At 42.0% G+C, this 16710-nt stretch overlaps 1 protein-coding gene across 1 annotated transcript in view; it reads left to right on the top strand.

Annotated features, from left to right (window-relative positions):
- Positions 1-16710, top strand: part of CAB39 (calcium binding protein 39) — a 102320-nt gene that overhangs the window by 64638 nt on the left and 20972 nt on the right. Inside the window, exons 3-5 of the mRNA XM_086335867.1 lie at positions 5303-5467; positions 9303-9421; positions 15443-15611. Of these exons, the coding sequence (XP_086191993.1) occupies positions 5303-5467; positions 9303-9421; positions 15443-15611 (453 nt within the window). The remainder of the gene's footprint in view (positions 1-5302; positions 5468-9302; positions 9422-15442; positions 15612-16710) is intronic.

Below are 16710 nucleotides of genomic sequence, written 5' to 3'. Positions count from 1 at the left end.
ATTTTAAGCACAAAGATTTAACCATTTTAAGATTTAGTCAGAAATTGTCATCATTTTGTGTTGTGAAAAGATCGTCCTGGTTGTGATGTGGAGAACAGACTGTAGGGAATTCAAGTCAGTAGGCTGCTTAGTAGTCCAGACAGGAGTTATGGGGACTCCAATTGAATGGTGATGTGGGGTCTAAATGGATGGATTTTAGAGATTTTGTGATAAATGAGATGTTGAGGCAGGGTGCTGAAGAGGGAAGAGTCAAGGATGAATCTTAAATTTCTCACATGTTATAAGAATATCATCAGTGGTATATCATCCCCTGAAACAGGGAACAAGGGAAGAACACCAGGCTTTGGGGCAAGACCGTGAGTTCTGCTCTAGACACGTTAGATCTGAGGTACTTTGAGACATCCAAGTAGAGACACTTCAAGTAGTAGGCACTGTGAATAAACTGCTTAATACACTAGGAAGAGAACAAAATTAGAGATAAGAATCTGAGGCATTGCATTTAGGTGTTAATTAAAGTTGTGGGTGTGGATGAGGTCACTTTTGAAGAGATGATAGAATGAGAAGAAGGCCTTGTACTCTGCTTGGAGATAGTCCCAGTATTTAAATGACCCACTCAAGAAGGATGAGCCAAAAAGGAGACAGAAAGAGCAACCAGGAAGACAAAAAAAGAGGGTGTTGGTAAGTCACACAGTACAGGGAGAAGCAGTTTTAAAAGAAGGGTGTAATCAACAGCTTCAAATGCTGCCAAGAGCTCACATGTAATGAAGACTAAAAATTGTATTTAATGGCAGGCAGGTCCTTGGTGGCTGTCTAAAACCTGTGAAGTACTAACTATAGAAGCCACATGGGATTGGCCCGAAGAGTGAATAGGAAAGAGAGAAAGAGATGTAGACTGTAACAGACACAAGATGTTTTGAGAGATTTAATTATGGGTGGGCAGTAGCCGGAGGGGCGGGGGCTTATGGGATCAAAGGAGAGCTTCTTTAATTTTGTTAATGGGAATCTAGATCATATTTAAAGTTGAGTTTGGGAGAATCAAGTAAGAGGGGGGTTGACTATATGAGCCGATAAGATAACAGACAGGATGGAGGAGATCCTGAGAAGGGAGGAGGTGAGTGGAATTCAGAAGCCAGGAAGGTTAGTATAGGTAGATGAGTATAATGGTTAGCAGAGGAGAGAATTGGATGGTGTTTTCCTCCCTTTGTGATTAGGTGACAGTGTCGTCTGCTGAAAGGGAAGAAGCGGGCTTCATGTGTGAATCCAAGGGTGTTTCATCATAGAAGCATGTTACCTTGCTTCTCTCTTCTGTTTTTTAAAAACAGCTTTGTTCAGATATAACTTGCACATCACACAGTTCACCCATCTAAAGTATACAGTTCAGTAGTTCTTAGTTTATTCACAGGTGATATGCAACCGCAAACAACCACAGTCAATTTTAGAAATTTCATTACCTCAAAAAGAAACCCCATACCTTTAACTATTCACTCCCCCTTCCCCCACCTTAGTGAATACTTCATTTTTGCTATTGGAAAGCAGAGAGTACAGTCTGAATTCAGATTTAAAATCATATCATGGTTTCAAAGCAAAGTATAAACTGAGACATATGAAGGGTTATTAAGAGCCTCAAAACTTTGATCTAGTCAGAGAAGCAGAGAAGGCTAAGCTCTGCTTCTTGTTTGTTTGTTTGCTCAGTCGTGTCGGACTCCTGGCGACCCCATGGACTGTAGCCTACCAGGCTCCTCTGTCCATGGGATTTTCCAGGCAAGAGTATTGGAGTGGGCTGCCATCTCCTTCGCTAGAGTATCTTCCCGACCCAGGATCGAACCTGGGTCTCCTGTATTGCAGGCAGATTCTTTTACCAGCTGAGCCACCAGGGAAGCCCAGAGATGATTAGTAGATCATTACTGAAAGGAGCGTGACGATTCAAAGGCATACTGTTAGTCTCCATTCAGTTACTTCCATTTCAGCATTTTGGTTAACGATAAGGCCGTGGGAGGCACGCCTACCTGTCAGATTTTCAAGTGGTACAAATATGAGAGCAATAGCTGACATTTTGGATGTCCTTCACAGTCTGGAACATAGTGTTGACTGATGGGCTGTTAATGAAATTAAATAGTGAGAAGAGTTAAAGCTATCATTGCAGTGTTATTCAAAGAACCAGCTTGGAATGAGTAATTGCAAAAATCCTTAAAGGAGCCCTGAGCTACAGTACATTTGCCACATTTGCAGGGAAGTGGTGGCCTGGTGTCACCATCCATCAGGATGGATTTGGAGCATCAGTCCTGCCTTTCTGAGAAGGATAGTTAAAGAAGTTGAGAGGAGGTTTTTCTGGAGATTCTCTATTTAGGAGAGACAGGCAAGCTGTTCTCAGTGAGTAGTCTTCATGTGGAAGAGAAGTTTGGGTACAACCGTATCTGCCTTGCAGACCCAGGACCAGCAGATGCTATAGTAAGGCAGTGTTTGTCTCAACTATAAAATTTTCAAACAGTTTTCTGTCTAAAGTCTACTATTACTGCATTTCTAGATGCTGGAAATACTTAAGGTGAAGCAATGTGATCATTTGGTAAGATTAGAAGGTTGTAAAAGGGAGTACCATGGACACAGATGATTCTTTAAGTACTATGAAGTGCTGATGCCCTCTGAGTCTGTGCTAAGTAATCCCCCTAAAATATATTTCTGGTCATAAATATTTGTTTATTTAGCTTTTTTATAGCCTTTATGGTTTTCCACATAACTTGAATATTCTACTTTGTTGGCTTATTAGCTTTGACAGTTTTGGTTTTCTTCACTGTGTGTGTTTTTTGGGTGTCTTTTTTAGGACTGAGAGTGTATGCTTTTATCACTGTGGTTTGTCTTCAAGAAGCACTGTACTGCTTCGTGTACCTCTTTGAGCTGCCATTACCACATATTCTTGTTCTATATTTATGTCATAACCCCAGAATACAATTGTGGTGTTGTGTTAGTCGCTCAGTCATGTCCAACTGTTTGTGACCCCATGGACTGTAGCCCACCAGACTCCTCTGTCCCTGGAATTCTCCAGGCAAGAATACTAGAGTGGGTAGCTATTCCCTTTTTAGGGGAACTTCCTGACCCAGGGATCGGACCCAGGTCCCCTGCATTACAGCGAGATTCTTTACTGTCTGAGCCACCAGGGAAGGCCCTTATATATGTCATAAACCCAGAATACAGTTGTTTATACTTTAAACAAATGATACTTTAAGTATAATTTTTTAAGTTATCTTTTAAAGACTTTTTTAATAATGGAAAAATCTTTAAATCTATCCATATCTCTATTTCCAGTGCTCTTCATTCTTTTCTGTATACACAGATTCTCATCTTGAGTCTCCAATATTTCCTGTAATGCAGGACTGCTGGTGACAAAATCTGTCAGCTTTTCCGTGTCTTAAAAACTCATTTCCCCTTCACTTTTGGATAATATTTTTACTAGGTATAGAATTCTGCAATGACAGTTTAGTAACTTTAATGACATTCCTCCGCTCTCTTTTGACTTGCATCATTTTTGTCAAGTCTGTTGTCAGTTTTTGATTCTTTGTCCGTAATGTTTTTTCCCCTCTGGTTGCTTTTAAGATTTTTTTCTTCACTGAATTTAAGCAGTTTGATTGTTTTCTCTGTTTCTTGTGCTTAGGATTTTTTTTTTTTTTTTAACTTCTTGGCTCCATGGGATTATAGTTTTCGTCAAATTGGGAAAATTTTTCAGCCATTGTGTGTTCACGTTTTGTCTGACCCTCCCCCTCCCCTGGGGACTATAGCTACACATGTATTGGGTAGGCCAAAAAGTTCATTGGGTGTTCCTGAAACTTCTCACAGAAAAATCTGAACAAACTTTTGGCCAACCCAGTATTAGACTGCCTGCAGTCATCCTGTAGCTCACTGATGTGCTTTTTTCCTCCCTCTCTTTGTGTTTCATTGTGGATAGCTTTTATTGCTCTGTCTTCGTATTTACTAACCATTTCTTCCTCACTGTGTAATCTGCTATTAATCCCATCTAGTGTAATTTTTATTTCAGAAATTGTAGTTTTTAAGTGTTTGATTTTGGTCTTTTTTTTTCCCAATGCCTTCTATATCTTTACTTAACATGCTCATTTTTTTCCTGAACATACTGTCTGTAGTTCTGGTAACTTTTAATGTCCTTGTTTAATTTCTACCATCTGGGTCACTTTGCAGAGTTGTTACTATTGACTGGTTTTTGTCCCCATTATTGGTTGTATTTTCCATTTTGGATTCTTTGCAGGCTGGCTTTTAAGTTTTGTTGGAGAGCAGAGTTTAGTCCCCGGCTAGTTTTTTATAACTGCAGAGACAAAACCCTTGGAGAGCTCTGCTTGATGCCTGTGAACATGAGGTTTTTCCATCACGTTGATGGGAGCCTTGCGTGAGCTCCATGGCTCTGTTCCCTGGCCTTGGGTACTTTCCTCACATGCATGTGTTCACCAGCGCTCAGCTGGAGAAGCAGGCAAGCCTTCTGCAGGTCTCTAACACTCTGCAGTGGAGCTCTCCTCTCTTGTCTTTGCCCTGAAAAAGGACCAAGGCTTCCCACAGATTCCCAGCTCTGTCTCCTCACGTGGAGCTTGTCCTCCCTGTGTTGTGGTCTGGCAATGAGCTAGGACAGTCATGAGGCTCACTTCATTGGTTTCCCTTCTCTCAGGGATCGCTGTCCTGTGCTGCCCGAAGTTCAGTGTTTAAAACTAATTATGTGATAGATTTTCTCCCATTTTTTTATCTTTTTCAGGGGGATAGGTAAATCTGACCCTTGTTTTGATCTTGGCCAAAGTAGAAGCTTTTTAGCAACTTGTAATATATTGCTGACATTTTAGCTTTGCATTCAGAGCTTCTTTCGGCTTCGTCTCTTCAACCACTCCCTCCACAACTGTTCTCTGCCTGTCCCTCACCCCCAGTTCATGCCATTCCCCCTCAGTCTGCTTCTCCCCAGCTGGTCCTTGCTTGTCAGGGTGTCTCCATTCTCAGGGGCAGCTCAGCTGGCTCTTCCATGTGGTTTCCCTCCCATTTGAGCAGAACTGAACCCATTCTCCCTGTTCTCTTTCTACTCTAACAGCCTGTTTTCAGTTGGGGTGTACAGGTTGGGCAGCTGCTGGCCTTCCCTGTTGAGCACACACGTCAGTCCCCACCTGTGCAGTGTTTTACTGCCGAGGGCAGGGACGGGGCCTGCCCACCTTTGTGTCCCTTCTGTGGGTATGTAATATGTAGAGAAGGTATTGAGCAAATGTAGGTGTGTTATTTATGTTTATTAAAATGAGTTGTTCTTCTCTTCTTCCCCCAAAATCAGGCTACAGAAGAAGTTTCCAAGAATCTGGTTGCCATGAAGGAAATTCTATATGGCACAAACGAGAAGGAGCCGCAGACAGAGGCAGTGGCACAGCTCGCCCAAGAACTGTATAACAGTGGGCTCCTCAGCACCCTGGTAGCTGATTTGCAGCTCATTGACTTTGAGGTAAGAAATAAGTTTTTTATTTTTCCAAAACACTAACTTCTTCATAGTCCTTTTCCTATGCTCTCTCTTCTGAAATGTTTTAAGATTCTTGTTGGGCTCTTGGCTCCAGGGTACTGACCAGTAAGCATGCTTGGGCTGCCTGCCTAATTAGCGGTGCTAGGTCAGGAACTCAAGCGTATAACAGACTTAGGCCATGTCTTTCCTCCTTCTTTGACGACATCGTATATGAAGTTTTTTAGGTATTTGTTATACCCTTTAATTCAGGTATATTTATTAAATAGATGCTATTTTACATAATTCACTGGTCCTTGGCTCTCAAAGAGTAAATAATCTAAAGAAGACCATAGAATGTTAGAATTTTTGAGGTAGATAAGCTCTTGTGTGCACGCTAAGTCGCTTCAATTGTGTCTGAATCTGCTACCCTGTGGACCGTGCCCTGCCAGGCTCCTCTGTCCATGGGGTTCTCTAGGCAAGAATACTGGAATGGATTGCTATGCCCTCCTCCAGGGATCTTCTACAGGGATTGAATCTGGGTCTCTTAAACATCTCCTGCATTGGCAGGCGGGTTCTTCATCACTAGGCCACGTGGGAGTCCCCAGATAAGATCTTAGAGAACATCTAGTTTTTTTGTTTATTTGTTTCTTTAACTTGCTGAAAACTCATTGCAGTAGAGATTATGTATGTTTTGTTTGCATGGCACTGCTTTTAAATATTTAAATTAGGATACCATTAAAACAGCAGGAGATTTTATACACAATTTGGAATTTCTGGCTTCCTTTGAAAAATCTGGCAGCATGGGGCCTGTAGCCCTGGATGGCCCCTCAGCCTGGACATGCATGGGCATCCATACTTGGGTATGCCCCGGACGGCGCAGCTTGCTTTTCTACTGCAGGCCTGCTGCACTCGTTTATATTTCCTGGTCAGCACTTGTTATTGTTGCCCAGGTTTATACAGCCAAATCACGCCATGCTAGATATTTAGTGTATTTATTAGTGAGAAGAATGGCCCTTGATAACAGTCTTGAGTAAACTAGTCTGAGAAGCATATAATGAAGGGCTCTGGCATGGTCATGAGCAGTCCCCCTCTTTGATGCTCTGTTATGGATGTGCTTTGTTTAAACCCCAATATTTATCATCCTGAGGGTGATAAATCTGTGCCAGTTCAGTTCAGTCGCTCAGTCATGTCCAACTCTTTGTGACCCTGTGGACTGCAGGACACCAGGCCTCCCTGTCCATCACCAACTCCCGGAATTTACTCATACTCATGTCCATTGAGTTGGTGATGCCATCCAACCATTTCATCCTCTGTCGTCCCCTTCTCTTCCCGCCTTCAATTTTTCCTAGCATCAGGGTCTTTTCAAATGAGTCAGTTCTTCGAATCAGGTGGCCAAAGTATTGAGGTTTCAGGCTCAGCATCAGTCCTTCCAGTGAATATTCAGGATTGATTTCCTTTAGGATGGACTGGTTGGATCTCCTTGCAACTCAAGGGACTCTCAAGAGTCTTCTCCAACACCACAGTTCAAAAGCATCAGTTCTTCGGCGCTCAGCTTTCTTTATAGTCCAATTCTCACATCCATACATGACTACTGGAAAAACCATAGCTTTGACCAGACGGACCTTTGTCTGTTTAGGTACTTGGAAAACCAGGGGAGAAAATGACAGACATCTATAGCCAGGTTCAGGCTTCCCAGGTGGCACTAGTGGTAAAGACGCTGTCTGCCAACGCAAGAGACATAGAGGCATGGGTTTAATCCCTGTGTCAGAAAGATCCCCTGGAGGAGGGCATGGCAACCTACTCCAGTATTCTTGCCTGGAGAATCCCGAGGACAGAGGAGCCTGGTGGGCTACAGTCCATAGGATTGCAAAGAGTCAGACACTACTGAAGTGACTTAGCGTGCACATATAGCCCACATTCAGTTTTGGAGAAGGTTGAAGAAAGTGTGGTTCATAGGTTACTTGAATGTACTATCAGTAGATAATTAAAAGAGAACAAAATTTATTTCTATCTTTTAGAACAGAGGAACTTCCCTGGTGGTTCAGTGGTTAAGGCTTTGCCTTCCAATTCAGGGACTGTGGGTTCAATCCCTGGTTAGGGAGCTAAGATCTCTCACATGCCTGGCAGCCAAAAAACCAAAACATAAAACAGAAGCAATAATATAACAAACCCAGAGTTTTTTTAATGGACCACATCAAAAAACTCTTTACTAGAAAAAAGAACAGAACTATGATAGTTTCATTTGTGTAGCTGATTTCATATATTTTTCATAGAATGTCAAATTCCAGCAACGATTTTTATTTCCACTGCAAAGGTGGGGGTGCATTGGGACCATCCAGTTCCTCCTCCTTTGTCTGCCCATCCTATTCCCCAGCCTGGACCCAGATCTTAATATTCATTTGGGACTTTAGAGACATAAATTTAAAAGAAATGTGTGCCCTTGAGACTGGTTTTTGAGATTGCTGTTACTACCCCTAACCTAGCACAGGCCCCAGGGTGATCTCGGTTGCTGGAAAGCTTTAATGTTTCCTTCACTTCCCTGCAGACTTGTCAGCCTTGTATAAATGGCCATTCTGAAACTCACTTCTTCATTTGTTACTTCCTTGTGCAGCTTTCTGATCAAGACAGTTTCACTATATGAAGTTAACAACCACCTATTTTGTTTAGCAAAGTACAGTGGTGGAATTCTAATCTCTCAACTATTGAGTCATGTGATACTTAGTACCTTAACTGTTAATCTATATAAAATTTTTCCCAAGTAGACCTTGTTTAATAGGAGGAGATGGGGAATTCCCTGGTGGTCCAGTAGTTAGGACTCTGCACTTTCACTACGAAGGGCCCAGGTTCAATCCCTGATCAGGGAGGTAAGATCCTGCAAGCCACAAGCTGTGCTGCCCCCCCCCCACAAAAAAAAATAGAAGGATATGTCTACATGCCATTAAAGCTCAACTTCTTACAGAATTCTTTCATTTTTATTATAATAGCAGAATACAATTTCTCCTCCTTCCATCACTGTTAAAAGGAAGCTGCATGTATTGTTTACAATACGAGCATCCTATTTGAAGCTGCTTGCTCCCTTTGGATGGGAATCAGATCCCTGAACAATGTAAGCATATAGCAAGGTTTTGTTTTTCATACCTGAGTCAGCATCATTCTGAGAATTAGAAATCACTGAAATTATGTGTAGTTGAGATTTCACTTTGTCAGCACATTATTCATGTCAAAAATATTTCACTACTAGAACTTGGAATTATAAAGGAAAAAATAAAATTCAATGTCTATGAATGTTTAAAGTCAGATACTCAGTCATAATTATAAATACGCAGACCCATGATTTGAGTTTATTTGGGAGGGTGGGTGGGCATTGGATATTTAATCGGTATGTTGATTTGAGCTTATCTGGGAATGTGGATGGGCATTGGGTGTTTAGTCAGTACCTTGATTTGAATTTATCTGGGAGTGTGGATGGGCATTGGGTATTTAGTCAGTACCTTCATTTGAGCTTATCTGAGAGTGTGGATGGGCATTGGGTGTTTAGTCAGTACCTCGATTTGAGTTTATCTGGGAGCATGGATGGGCATTGGGTATTTAGTCAGTACCTTGATTTTAGTTTATCTGAGAGTGTGGATGGGCATTGGGTGTTTAGTCAGTACCTTGATTTGAGCTTATCTGAGAGTGTGGACAGGCATTGGGTGTTTAGTCAGTACCTCAATTTAAGTTTATCTGGGAGCATGGATGGGCATTGGGTATTTAATCAGTACCTTGATTTGAGTTTATCTGGGACCGTGGATGGGCATTGGGTATTTAGTCAGGCATTTTGCTATTTTTGTCTCCCTAATAGGGCAAGAAAGACGTGGCTCAAATTTTCAACAATATTCTCAGAAGACAAATTGGTACAAGAACTCCTACTGTTGAATACATCTGCACCCAGCAGAATATTTTGTTCATGTTGTTGAAAGGGTATGTATAATGTAATAAAATTGATATTTTTTACTTTAAAAATAAAAAAGGAAAGATGATTGTGGGCAAAAGCAGGATGGTGAATGTGGGAAAGCATTTTCTCTGTAGTTCCATCAACTCCTTTTCTGGTAGTTCTTGATTATGTTTCCCCCCCTTAAAATTCAACCTGTGAGCTAAACAATTTGAAGATGCCCAGGGGATTTTAAAGTTAGTGAATTATGAGCCTTAGAATCTCAAACCTCAAGGAAAAAATAAGTCCTCTGTGGTCTTGTTTGTGTTCTCTAAGATGTAAAAACCTTAATTGTATGAAATATCAGCTAAATAAGTCATATACCTAAAGACTTCTTCTTTGGACATACACGCACCCTGTATGGCAGTAAAGGCTGCCCAATTAATGGAGCATGGATGCTGTAGCACTTAGCCTTGTTCAGTCAGCAACAACAGAGTACATGTTTATGACGTACTTCCCTTTGCTTTTCACCTGTGTGTGTCCACCCACTAACCCACTTAGTTTGGTAATCCACAATGCATCTTCCTGGCATTACTGCTGGACTGAGTAGTCATTTATCTTTGGATAGAGATCAGTTTCCAAAAATAAAAAACCAAAAAAGCCTTAAAATTAAAACATTAAAAAAAAAGCTCTTCTCCCTCATCACTGATTGGCAAGGTAGCCTCCTGTTGTTTCACACCAGGGTTGTTTGCCACCTCTGGGTACGTGTGCATTGGCAGGGTTCTGTTAAATTGGTGGGCAAGCGTTTTCTTGGCGTGACTGTTGGCGTGAATCAGCTTGCTGTCCTACCTCAGCCTTATAGCTTGCCTCACTCTGATTCATATCTCTGTGGTTTAACACTTGCCCCAAGTTCAGACTTGTTTAGACAGAGCATGCGTCAGTGCCTGTGTTGGAGGCCAGCATTCCATTTCCTTCTTTCTAGTTATAACTGTCCATGTTGCTTCTTCAGATGTTGCTGTATGGAATTTTTGGCATCCAGTATTTTGTTGTATCAATCCACAGCTGCCTGTATGAACATGTAGTGAGTAGTCTGAAATTTTGGTGTTCTTGGAGCAGCTTCCGGATGCCTTTGTGTATTTTTAAAGCCAATTATTCCTTTTTTCATAGAAAGCAGTGATTATTAAAATCTGTGAATTAGTTAGCTCTGCCTGTGTTTACTGTCAAGTAGCCCAGGGGTATGAGAGGAACATTGCTGAATGTCATGTAAAACTTTTGAGGCACTATTTAAAAAAAGGTTTAAAGCTCTCAACTGAGCTGGCCAGAGCAGAAACCTCAGCTTAGGGAGGTGAGGAGAAGCAGCATGGAGAAGCCACTGGTGTTGAGACCCCACTCCACCACCCCTTTTAGTTTTTATTGTGGAAAATATACATAAAACTGGGGATAATACAGCAAGCCCTTTCCTAGCCATGACCAAGTTTCAGCAGTTATTAACATCTTGTTGATATTTAACAAATTATTAACATTCCTGTTTCATTTATTTCTTACCTCCTGTTTCTCCTCCTCATGTATGTACAACATCACTTCCATATCATAATCATATCACTTAAAAACCTAAGCATAAAATAATACCCAGTAAGTGTTCAGATTTCCTTGATTTCTACCAAAAATGTCGTTTTTCAGGTTGTTTGAATCAGTCTTCAAGCATAGTCCACAAACTGAATTTGGTTGATATGACTCTTAATCGCTTTTAATCTGTAATAGTTCCTGCCCTCTTCTTTTAATACTGTTATTTGTTGAAGCAACTGGGCCATTTGTTTTGTAGAAAACTCTCATGTTTGGTATTTCATGCTGTGGTTTCACACATAACCACGTTCCTCTATCCTCTGTTCTTTTGTATTTGGTTAGATTCAGCCTCAGTTGAGGGCGTGGGAACAGGAATTCTTCATGGATGGGACTGTGTGCTTCTGTTGGGCGGTGCTGGTTGTCTTTCTTCTGGGATGTTAGATTGATCAGTGGATGCAGATGATGTCAGCCTGTCCATTATAAAATTCTCCATCAACCCTGTACCTAATGGTTTTACTATCCATTTAGGATCATTCAGTTCAGTTCAGTCACTCAGTCATGTCCGACTCTTTGCAACCCCATGAATTGCAGCACGCCGGGCCTCCCTGTCTATCACCAACTCCCCGAGTTTACCCAAACTCATGTTCATTGAGTCGGTGATGCCATCCAACCATCTCATCTTCTGTCGTCCCCTTCTCCTCCTGCCCTCAATCTTTCCCAGCATCAGGGTCTTTGCAAGTGAGTCAATCAGGTGGCCAAAGTATTGGAGTTTCAGCTTCAACATCAGTCCTTCCAATGAACACCCAGAACTGATCTCCTTTAGGGTGGACTGGTTGGATCTCCTTGCAGTCCAAAGGACTCTCAAGAGTCTTCTCCAACACCACAGTTCAAAAGCATCAATTCTTCGGTACTCAGCTTTCTTTCTTTGTAGTCCAACTCTCACATCCATACATGACCACTGGAAAAACCATAGCCTTGACTAGATGGACCTTTGTTGACAAAGTAATGTCTCTGCTTTTTAATAGGTTGTCTAGGTTGGTTGTAACTTTCCTTCCAAGGAGTAAGTGTCTTTTAACTTCATGGCTGCAATCACCATCTGCAACGATTTTGGAGCCCCCCAAAATAAAGTCAGCCACTGTTTTCCACTGTTTCCCCATCTATTTGCCATGAAATGATGGGACCAGATGCCATGATCTTAGTTTTCTGAATGTTGCGCTTTAAGCCAACTTTTTCACTCTCCATTTTCACTTTCATCAAGAGGCTCTTTAGTTCTTCTTCACTTTCTGCCATAAGGGCGGTGTCATCTGAATTACTGAAGTCACTGACGTTTCTCCTGGCAATCTTGATTCCAGCTTGTGCTTCCTCCAGCCCAGTGTTTCTCATGATGTACTTTGTTGTCTAGGTTCAAAATGGTGATTTCCTAATTCTCTTTTTCCTTCTCCGTGTATCAAGTGTTTCATGACTTCTGTAGGAAAGACAGAATACATGCTTGACTTTTTTCTACATTATCATTTAGTATAATCAGTTGATGCCCTAGCCCCTTTCTTAAGTGAGCAATGAGTATGTTATTGTTTTAAGCATCATGATGCATTTAAGCATCAAAGCTGAAGTTTTTTTTTTTTAAACCTGAAGTTTTAATCATATTTTAAAATATGTTTAATATGTGTCAAACCCTTTCAGTCATTATGACCATGTTTTTATGTCCAGATTGCCCCATCTTGGGCACTCCTTCAAACTGGCTCCTGTGTCCTCTTGGCAAGACCCCCTTAGTCTTTGATAGCTTCCTTGCTGTCTGGCACAAGACATGCAGTGCTCATTTTGTATGGGTTTCTTCCTCAGACCTAGAAACAGGCATTTCTTCCAGGGCCCTGTGATTTTTCTGTTTTTTTTTTTTTTGTTGTTTTTTTCCAGAAATTCCCTGAAGTTCCAGTGGTTAGAACTCAGCTCTTTCTGCTGAGGCCCATGTTCAGTCCCTGGTCAGGGAACTAATGAAAACCATGCAGCACAGCCAAAAAGGAAAAAAAAAAAAGAAACAAATTTTTCTGCACTTGTTTATTAATTAGTTCAGACTGTTTCAACACAGTGTGATTATCCACTCAGGCTACAAGTATTCTGATGTTAGAATACTTGTAGAATTGTTAGAATACTTTGAGAAGTGACGCTGCCGGTGTTAGTGTGCCTTTGGAAAACACCGTGTTACTTGTGTTGGCCTGCATTTGGAGGCAGTCGTTTTTTCACTGGCGATTTAAATGTTAATGCGCTCTCCTGCCTAGTGCTAACAGGTTGTACAGCGTAACTGTTTGCCTTGTACTCAGTGGTTTATGGTTTAATCATTTAAGGCCAGCTTGACAAACTGCCATCAAAACCTGCCTGACTTGTTGTACCAAATTGTCTTACCCGTGTCTTTCCAGTCTCCTGCCTGGTTCAGAGCAGCAGGGAGGAAGCTGTGTGGTCGGCCATTTTGTGAGCAGACGTTTTAGTCACCTCAGAGCCTGTCACCATTCTAGCTGCCGTGCCACCAGCGACACAAAGGACTGTGGTTTTGGTGGTGTTGAGGGTGTCCTACCAGACAGCACTCCCAGAGGGTATCGAGGGGTGAAATGTGGGGTTAGTCAATAAGGCAAGGCTTGATAACAGAGATGGACTTAGGATTGAGGTTCCGGATCGTTTCAGATTTGCATGGGCAGAAAAAAGAGAGTAAGAACAGGGGCAGGCATGAACACAGTGACTAGCAACAGTAGGGAGGGCATCGGAAGGTTTTACAGCATAGTGGAGGTGGTGGTGCACCAGAGGTGTTGCTGTGATGTGGGGAAGCCCAAATGTGAGTCGCTTAATTAGCAGGAAGAATCATTTCAAGCTCCTGAATTGGAAAAGGCTACTGATGCACTTGGAGCCTGGCAGGCTGCAGTCCTTGGGGTCGCTAAGAGTCAGACACAACGGAGCCACTTCACTTTCACTGATACACTAGTGTGTCGGATAGATTTGTTAAGACACAGTTTGAACAAAGATACTGCTTAGCAGCACTCAGGCGACCAGGCATGATTTCATGCAGCACTGGATACAAGAAAATAAAACTGAAATATTGCAGAGGAGCATTAGAAAGGAGTGATGACGCTGAAGATGGGAAGACTGGGAGTAGACAAAGAGGGCAGTGTTCAGATCTGCACTGTTCAATACCGTTCTTACTAACAGCATGTAATTATTTATTTTAAATTTAAATGACATTTAAAATTCAGTCCCTCAGTCATAGTAGCCAAATGTCAAGTGCTCAGTAGCAGCAAAGATAGAGAACATATCCGTTATCAAAGAAAGTTCTGTAAGACCTGTTTTAGACCCGGATATCTGAAGCAAAATAGTGATGCTGTATTAGACACATCAAGTTTATGGAATTGTCCAAAAGCAACAGAAAATACTTCACTACAGTTCAGGATGGATCTGGGCTGGGGCAGTTCAGGAGCCATGGTGGGAACTGTGAGGTCTTAGGGGTCACAGCGATGGAAGAAAGACTTCAGCCAGGCAAGAAATAAGGACAGAGGAGGTAGGAAGGAGAACTGGGGGTCTTGCTTTCATTTTGTAAAGAAAGAGATGCAGAGGTCTGCATTGTCCAGAAATTAAAAGCAGAATTTGTGTTAGAAGATCATTTTTTTTAGCCACGAGGTCTTTGGATTCAGTGGCAGGAAGTTAAAGGCGGCTGTGAGTGGGGAAGGAGATTCAGCCTGAGTGTGCAAGTGTGAGAGGAAGTGGAGAGATGGGGTGACGTGTGTGAGCAGATGGCAGACAGAGTCCAGTCCTAGAGGTTTGGTGCACATCAGAATGGAGAAGGCTGCCGTGTTGAGAGGAGAACGAGGTTCTCTTTCTGATCATGGGGAAGGAAGAGGCGAGCGACCTTGAGATGGAGTAGAAGTCTGTGTGGAGCTCCATGTACCCCTGTGTCCACTTGAGAGCCCTCAGGCCCCACGACAAGGTGCTTGGTGATATCCCCAAGACCAGGCTTTCGGCTCCAGCGTTTATGTGTTGCCAACAGTCTTGAAAGTACTATTTTGAGTATTAAATTGAAACAATGAAGTGTAAATGCTATAAAATTTGATAGACCCATTTAGATACTGTGAATTTAGGAAACTTAACATTTCTATTGTTTTTCGATTCAGTGTTTGGTTTTTCTGAAGTGTTGAGAGCACCTCAGGTGAACTAAACCCTCTTTGGAGGTGTGACCCTGAACACCTCCCTTCAGGTCTTTTAACTGGAGGAATGAGCTGTTTCCACATACTCACTGGCAAGGCTGTCGCTTTTCTTGACGTTGAAGCGGTCACCAGCCACTGACGCGTGTGTGCCCACCAGACTCACCCCTCTGAGCACATACTCTGCTGAGAGAGATGCACCTTGTAAGCTTCTCTGCCACTTAGTTAGAACATGTCTGAAACTTCCTGTTCTAAAAACTGGAACTTTTGGGAGTTTGAAAAGAACAGTGATGGGGGGAAAGCAGTCATATTTGTCTTTTCTTTTTGCAGGTATGAATCTCCAGAAATAGCCCTAAATTGTGGAATAATGTTAAGAGAATGCATCAGACATGAACCACTTGCAAAAATCATTTTGTGGTCGGAACAGTTTTATGATTTCTTCAGATATGTCGAAATGTCAACATTTGACATAGCTTCAGATGCATTTGCCACATTCAAGGTAACAAAAACTGTAGAATTCTAAATATATGTACAAGTGAGATTAACAGGTGTGCTGTTCTTTCCTAAACGTTCTGTACCGTCCAAAGCTACACACGGCTGCCCTCTAGTGGGAAGACAGAACACGTATTTTACATGTGTGTTTGTGACTCAGGTGTGTGCAGTAGAGTCACAGCTCTAATAGGTTGGAAAAGTTAAGACTCAAGTCTGTCTAAAAGGCATAAGTCCTGTATGGTCAAAGGTACACTTTTCTGTTAAATTCCCCATCAAACACAGTATGTAGATGTACAGTGTATGTGAAAATCAGATTTGTCTCCTGTGTGGGAACATAGTGCAGCAGTTTCCTTGGTAAAGCAGCAGACAGAGTAGTTGGCTTCCGTTCAGGGCCGTATCAGTTTGGAATACACATATCTTTAAATAGTAGAACCACCTTCGGGACAGATCACCCTGTTGTGAACAGGCCCAAGGGCACAGTGAGCTGCTCTCTCCCGTCTCATGCTCAGGCCAGAGCTGTTTACTAAACCCAGGGTGCAGGGGGTGCGGAATCACCAGCAGTGTCCCCCCTCCCCCGCCTGCCTTACTCCTCTGTTGTGTGTTTGTATAAATTAAAGACACATGATATGGCATCAGTGTACAGCATGCACATTTTGTTTTGAATTGCAAGGTTCTGTGCCGTTTAAGGTATGTGAATAAAGCAGTAATGTTTATTAGTGCTTTTTACAGTGAGAGCAAGCCTTTATATGCTGTTGTTGTTGTTCAGTCACTAAGTCGTGTCCAGCTCTTTGTGACCCGATGAACTGCAGCACACCAGGCTTCCCACCCTTCTCTATCTCCCGGGTTTGCGCAGACTCATGTCCATTGAGTCAGTGATGTCATCTAACTATCTCATCCTCTGTGTTATATGTTAACATTCCCTTATATAAAATGTCTGACCTCGTAAGTGAGTATTTAGAAGTGCAATTTCAATATATTCAGAATTTAATAATCTAACATACACTACTGTGCTTGCAAACCATAAACACTGTTACAGTGAGAAATGGCCACTGTTATTGTAAAGGTTCAGTTTTATGTGTAAAGACCCATTTAGACGATGAGCACAT

Source organism: Bos grunniens, chromosome 2 (assembly GCF_055505025.1).
Source record: "Bos grunniens cultivar Pamir isolate PY7600 chromosome 2, Bosgru_T2T1.0, whole genome shotgun sequence".
NCBI classification, from domain to species: domain Eukaryota; kingdom Metazoa; phylum Chordata; class Mammalia; order Artiodactyla; family Bovidae; genus Bos; species Bos grunniens.
The sequence above is the reverse complement of the archived record's forward strand: the minus strand, read 5'-3'. Positions and strand labels throughout refer to the sequence as shown.